The 6,901-nt window shown below is 44.1% G+C and overlaps 1 protein-coding gene across 2 annotated transcripts; it reads right to left on the bottom strand.

The window, feature by feature from the left end:
• Positions 1-1,299: 1,299 nt before the first annotated feature.
• LOC120658086 (palmitoyl-acyl carrier protein thioesterase, chloroplastic-like) lies at positions 1,300-3,391 on the bottom strand. Of its 2 annotated transcripts, none has more exons than XM_039936295.1 (6): positions 2,805-3,391; positions 2,529-2,662; positions 2,329-2,442; positions 2,020-2,206; positions 1,875-1,938; positions 1,300-1,758 (listed from the first exon to the last, which is right to left on the bottom strand). In XM_039936295.1, exons 1-6 carry the CDS (start codon positions 3,180-3,182, stop codon positions 1,562-1,564), a joined length of 1,074 nt encoding a protein of 357 aa, XP_039792229.1. In that variant the 5' UTR covers positions 3,183-3,391; the 3' UTR covers positions 1,300-1,561. The 2 variants fall into 2 exon arrangements, with proteins under 2 accessions (XP_039792229.1, XP_039792228.1); XM_039936294.1 differs by having other exon boundaries at positions 1,875-1,943; positions 2,805-3,386.
• Positions 3,392-6,901: the final 3,510 nt, after the last annotated feature.

Raw genomic sequence — 6,901 nt, 5'->3', positions numbered from 1 at the left:
GGAGCTTCCCTCCCTCTCTCGCCTCGCTTGTACTCCCCTACTACAGGCACTTCGGAACCATGATAAACCCTTGCGTCACCCTCTTGCGTCAACCATTTAGGTTTAGGGACACGCATCATCTTCATTAGTTGGTGCCAAGGCGCCGGGTCTGGACGCTGGCTATAACTGTTGCAAACGGTGTTACCATAGCCTCCATTCTATCTCTATCGATCCCTCCAACCAAACAAAAAACTGGTTGGGTCCGACCCTCTCAACCAAACACTAGATAGGTTGAACCCAACCCTTCTCCAAACAAAACACACACTACAACTTTCAAGGGCTTCTCATTTGGATCTCTTTATTGGACTGTATTGGAATGACATTTTTATGTGGACTTGCTTCACGACATCTAGGCCCACCACTATATTAAGTACAAGACCACATCTCGGCCCAATACGAATGGGAACAAGGCCACTCTTTTTGTCGGTGGACGAGTAACAATAATTTCCACCACCTACTGACGCCCCGTTTGTTTCGCTGGCTGGGCTACACGAACAAGTAATTATTTTACGAACAAAAAAATTACACATAACGAACGAACAAATAATAACGTAGAGTGAACAAAATATTAACATCACAAACAAATAAGTCAACATGGTTGAACAATTTAATCTACAGGGCGAACAAATAAATTATACACCTTGACCTATTATATCATGAACAAAGAACAGAACATAACTATCTATAGAAAAACTAATGAATAAATAAATTAAATAATAGGGAGTAACACAAGAATATTAAAAAAATATAAAGGATAGATATATAAAGAATAGGTAAAATGAGAGTAACAAATATAAAGAAAGAAAATAGATAATAGAACAATAATAAACGAGAAGAAAGGAAGAGAAGCCAGCAGTTGAAACAAAAAAGAGAAAAGGACAAAACAGTCTAAACAGATCATGAAGCGAATCAGTAGGCCGATCCATGTGCGCTGGTGCTTCGTGCATGCGTTATTGAGCCGAATAAAAAAACCATTGTAGCCTAAGATGGGCGCGCGAAAACATTCAGGCGATGGATCGCGATTTTGCAGCACGCGCGCTTTTTCTATCAGCTCCTCGACGTGTAATAATAATTTTTACCATCTAATGATATGTGGAGTGGAGGGGCCTATAATCTCCACAAGCGAGAGTTACATCACTTGTTACTTGAAGACTGGAAAATATGAGTTGCGTGGCTCGTAGACAATAAATTAATCTCTAATCACTTCTTAGAATTCTTAATTAGTGTAGTATTATGAAATTCCATCGAGCTTACTTTACATATTCGGCAAGCGAAGTACTAGCCTCTTATTCACCGAGTTTTGAAAATTTCCAATCACACAGCGGATCTCACATCCCAGCAGGGGCAAAAGAATGAACAACCTGAGAACACGCACAAATCCTGAAATGGTCGCAAGCAAATACTCGGTACAAAACAGAGTGTGCCACTACACAACTACTACATACGTCAGGGCTGGTTCATCATCGCCCCTCGATGCTCCTTGCCACGCCACTCCGCACGCGCCCTGACGATCTCGGCTCCGTCATCCTGCTGCCGTATCAGATGCGTGCTGTGCAGGTCGGCGCTGCACCGGCTGCTCGCCGCCGGCAGTGGCGGCTCGGCCGTCGTCGTCGTCATGCTGGTGAGCGACTCCAGGAGCTGCGACTGGTGGCACTCCCGGCGGTAGTCGAGCGTGATGCTCGTCAGGTGGTAGTCCTCCAGCACGTCCAGCGGCACGCTCTGCACATCAAAATTCAGGGTTCTTCAGAAAGTCAGCACTGGATCATGTCATGTCATTCAGAGGTGGTGTGAGCTGCTGTCTCAGACTGTCAGTGTCAAACGATCGAGCAAACAACCTCCAGGATCCAGCCGATGTACTTGACGTTGTTGACGTGCTGGTTGACATCCATGTCGCTCCACCTGGGCTGAAAGTGAACAGGTTCAGAGGGACCAGTGAATTCAGTTGAGAGTTGAGAAGATTCTGAATGTTCTGATTCTTACAGCTAGTCCTGATCGTATGTGCTCCGCCGTCGAGTCAGTAAGCTTCTCGATCTTGCGGCCGCCGGCGTCGGCGTCGGCGGCGGTGATGATGATGCTCCGGTCCAGGTAGAAGGGAAGCACCTCCTGCCTGACCTCCTCGGGGATCTTGGACAGCCTCCGGGTCTCTCGGTTCATCATCACCCAGTTGCTGGTGCACAATTACAGCAAGTCCATCACATCAGAGCTTGCTACATCCAGCTACTTACACACAAATGAAACTCACAACCGTGATCTGCACGGCTGCAGTGCAGGGGTCGAGTCGAGATTCACCTTGTGGCTCCTGCGATCATGTTCTTGGTGTCGCGGTCCCGGATGATCCAGTCTCGGCGCATGCCGTTCTTCCCTGACGACGCGACCCAGGTGTCGATCTCGACGACATCTCCCCTGTAGAAAGTAGAAACATACGAGACCCAGTAAACATTCCTGACTGACGATCGCCAAGATCGGTGTTCAGTTTCTGCAGTGGTTACCATCTGCTGTACTTGTCGACCTGGATGTTGATCCTCGTGACCACCCAGATGAGCTTCCTGAGGCTCATCTGCCGCGTCGCGCCGAAGCCGTCTCCGGCGAGCCCAGAGCACATCACATGGTTCAGAGCTGTCTCCTGCACATACAGATTCGGCGGGTAATCTTCAGAGTTCAGACAGAAACATTTCTGACGAAAGCCCATCAATCCTATGCATGTACGACTGTGACTCTGTGACATGCAAAGCAAGGATTCAGGCTGAGTGGATCTGCATGCGCACCTGCAGGAGGTTCATGATGGTCTCCATGGTGGCAGTTCGGTCAGGCCCGATCTCGTAGGACCTGATCACAAACTGCTGCCTGTACACGAGCCTCCCTTCCACAAACTTGCCGAGCCGGAAAGCATCGCCGCCGCCGCCGTCCACCGATGGCCGAACGTCGGCCACCACCGCGGCGCCGTTCAGCTTGACAGCGCCATTGACAGCTTCCACTGAGACACCGACACGTCTGCCATTCCTGCCGCCGCCGCCGCCGCCATCGTCACAGCTCCTCACAAGCAGTCTCCCGCCCTTGGCCTTCTCAGGCTTGCCGAACACGAGCCGCCGGCCGCCGGAGGCGACGACGCGCGTTGCGGCTTGCGGCGCCGGCATCGTCGCCATTACTGCTGCGGTTGCATTGCGGCAATAAAAAGGCTATATATGGAACGATAGGGTTGGAGTTGGAATAACTTGGAAGCAATTTTTGGCTCCGTGTTAGAGCAAGCAGCAAGCAATGCCGCAAGAAACGGAGGGAGATTAGCAGCAGGGTTATTAATGGTATTATTATGCGTAATGGTGGCTCGTGGGACGAGCCTAGTGTAGATGATAGTGGTTGATCGGTTGCCCTGACGAGGAGTTTGGAAAATTGCACTGGATGAACAAAATGAGGCAGATAGCTGAACTGCCCTGCCAAACGTTACACCTAAGGTGACTATTCTACATGTTAGATGCACCAAACCTGGCTACACATATTTCTGGAATGGCTACTCCCTCCGTTCCAAATTATAAGTCATTCCAAGAATTTTGGAGAGTCAAATCATCTCAAAGTTTGACCAAACTTATATAGAAAAACACAAAGATTTATGACATCAAATAGGTATACTATAAAAATATGACTAATAAAGAATCTATGATACTTAATTGATATCGTAAATATTATTATCTTGTTGTTTAAATTTGGTCAAACTTGAAATTTTTTGACTCTCCATGGTTCTTGGAATGACTTATAATTTGGAACGGAGGGAGTATATGTTACGTGTACGGTGAATCCCCATACTGATTTGATTAACTTTCAAACGCATCACATAGGACGGTGCTCTAAAATCCTCCCACGTAAATGCTCATAATAACTGTAACTGTAAGCAGGGCAACGCTGCTCTTGATGTGAGAATGGTGGAGATGGGTCCTCCCCTAAATTTTTTTTGAAAGAAAATCTTACCATTTAGGAGTATTAAATACAATATGTTTAGACACTTTTGCACAGATGAGTTGTAAATCACCAGATAAATCTAATGAGGTATATTAATCCATAATTAGCTGATGGTTATTGTAGCATCACTGTTGCAAATCATGGATTAAGTAGGCTCATTAGATTCGTCTCGCGATTTAGAGCTCATCTGTGCAAAAAATTTGTAAATAGATTTTATTTAATTTAATACTTCTAAATAGCAAGATTTTCTTTGATGTGATAGGTGTAAAATTTTTGGGGAGGGATAGTTTGTAGTTCAAACTACAAAAGTATTTTTCTTTGGGTGTCCTAACTTAAAAACTGCAATTTGAGCCAATATGTCGGTTATAATTATTTCAACAAAAATAATACACATACTAAAAATTGTTTATTTTAAAGATCATTTAATACAATACTTTATTCCTATGATATTTCCAAAACCGTTTTAACTCCCAACGAAATATAGCTCAATTTGCTTAATTTGAGAGGTTTTGCTGGGTTTCCAAATCTTATGATGTTATCCTTATGAATCTTTTTTTTATATATTCATCAGTTAGAATTATGAAAAGTTGTCGCATAAAGTTGCTAGCATAGGTTGCAATGTGACATACTTACCATAAAATTAAGATCCAAAACGTAACTTATATGATCACAGATAAAAATAGAAAAACCATGTTAGGATGAGTCAGACCAATTGAATGGCGGGAGTAATTGAGTTATTTTTTTTTCAAATATACAAAGCAAATCGGTTGGGAATTGGGATAATCAAATAGGTATTAAATGTTGGCCATATCACCTAAGCTTTCTTAGCCGAGCATTATGTACTGATTTTCACAGTATGTTGATCCAGGGCTAGGGACCTTTTCCCCCATAGGATTAGATAGGCTAGAGTTTAAGGCTTGTTAAGATTTGAGGAAGTAATTTGCGTTTGAAATTTCAGTTTTGTTATACTCTTTTCCTGTTTTCTCCTCTGTTCGTTTGCTCCAGAAACTCTCGGTCGGGGGAATGGGCAGCGCGGCTCGCGGCGGCGCACGCGTGCTCGTGTGGCCAGCGAGTGCGGCGTCCAGCGACCGGCGCGTGCCAGCTGGACATCACGCACGCTACAAACGCACGACGAATCGTTTGAAGGCGGCAGTGTCACCAATTTGACCTTCACGACCAATTTTCAGCCCACATCATATTTTCGGAGCAGACACGAAGAGAGTGCTAAGGTTTTGATGGGCCGGGCTGGAGCAGCTGGCTCTTAGATTTTCTTTTATTGAGATTAACTCAGTTTTCTTTGTAGGTTAAATTCTTCGCTCATAAGAATATTTTTTTACTACGTAGCTACATTTGTTCTTCATGTAAATTTTTTTTATGTATAACTAATTTGTTTGCAATGCCAAATTCTTTGTTCGCTTTGTAGATTCAATAGTTCCGCGACATTGATCCATTTGTTCATGATAGGCATTTTCCGTTATTTATTCTATGCGATCAAATGTTTGCAATGTTTAATATTCCATTCATACTATATTATCATTTGTTTGTCATGTTTATTTTTTTATAGAAAATGATTATTTGTTGGTGTGGTTAAAATATTTATTTCCAGTAGCTGAAATTAATTATTTAAAATTAAAAAAATTTACTTTTAAAAATATTGTGCAAACATAAGCAAGTATGATCTTATTTTGAAATTTTTTTTATAGAAAGAATAATGGTGTAATCAGAATTTAATTTGGATGTACAATTTGAAATTTATAGATTTTTATAGTTTCAAATTTGCATGCACATCGATGATATATCATTGCTAAATAGTTCAATGGTTGGACTAATCTCGGCCTATCTAATATATCCTTGAGGATGGTTGATGTCAACTGACTAACTGTTATATAGCCACTCCCGGCGGCGCGCGGCGCACGCGCAGAGCTGGCCGCGCTCAGCGCCAGCTGCTGCGTAGGCCAGCTGGGCTGCCGCGGGACAAGCGGCCTGGCAGGCGCCCACGGCCCAGCGCGGCTCGCCAGCTGCTGGCACGCAGCCCAGGTGGACGTGCGCAGCCCAGCGCGGGAGCGGGCGCACAGCAGCCCTCGCCACGGAAGGCAGGCCGGTGCGGGGGCGATTTTTTTATTTTTTTATTTCGTTTTTTACAAAAATATATTTTTATTTTCGAAATTTACATGAATACACCCGGCCGCCCCGCTGCCGGGCGGTAGGGACTTTTCTGCAAAAAGTTTCGCGCAGGCCGGTGGGGGGCGATTTTTTTATTTTTTATGTCGTTTTTTACAAAAATATATTTTTATTTTCGAAATTTACAGGAATACACCCGGCCGCCTCGCTGCCGGGCGGCAGGGACTTTTCTGCAAAAAGTTTCGCGGAAAATTTGCGCTCGGACCCCTGGAGGACCGGTCGCCTGGCAGCGGGGCGGGCGGCCCCCAGGCCGCCCGGCTGCGGGGCGACCGCCTCCCTCAACACTATATAAGGGTTTGGCTGCCACCCCACCTCTCAATAGCCTCACTAAAAATTCAGAAAAAAAGAAAAGAGAGGAGGGAGGGAGAGGATGGGTGAGGGAGAGAGGAGAAGCGGCGAAGCTCTGCCGGATTTTCAAGCCTTCGACTGCAGGTAACCAAAATTTTCTACACTTTACAAATAGATTATGTTGTAATTATTTTTATTGACACAGTAGATTAGCAATCATTTTAATTATTGTCAGGAGTGATTAGTGCTACATTAAGAATTTTAATTAAAGATTTAGTGGTACTATAGTGGTTAAGGTAAAAATATAGTTTTCAAGTTTAGGTGTAGTTACTTGTAGTGATTAGCGTTGATATAGTACATTAGCAATCTGATTAATTAATGTTAGTAGTGATTAGTATTAGATTAAGGATTTAGGTACGATTATGTATGGATATGTATTTGA

This window comes from Panicum virgatum, chromosome 2N (genome assembly GCF_016808335.1).
Source record: "Panicum virgatum strain AP13 chromosome 2N, P.virgatum_v5, whole genome shotgun sequence".
Lineage (NCBI taxonomy): Eukaryota > Viridiplantae > Streptophyta > Magnoliopsida > Poales > Poaceae > Panicum > Panicum virgatum.
The sequence above is the reverse complement of the archived record's forward strand: the minus strand, read 5'-3'. Positions and strand labels throughout refer to the sequence as shown.

Excerpts from the sequence above, each read along its gene's own strand:
- LOC120658086 (XM_039936294.1), bottom strand. The coding sequence starts at position 3,182 with ATGGCGACGATGCCGGCGCCGCAAGCCGCAACGCGCGTCGTCGCCTCC. Across the intron at positions 2,207-2,328 it reads ATGATCGCAGGAGCCACAAG|CAACTGGGTGATGATGAACC; the intron begins GTGAATCTCGAC and ends ATTGTGCACCAG. Across the intron at positions 1,944-2,019 it reads ACATACGATCAGGACTAGCT|CCCAGGTGGAGCGACATGGA; the intron begins GTAAGAATCAGA and ends GTTCACTTTCAG.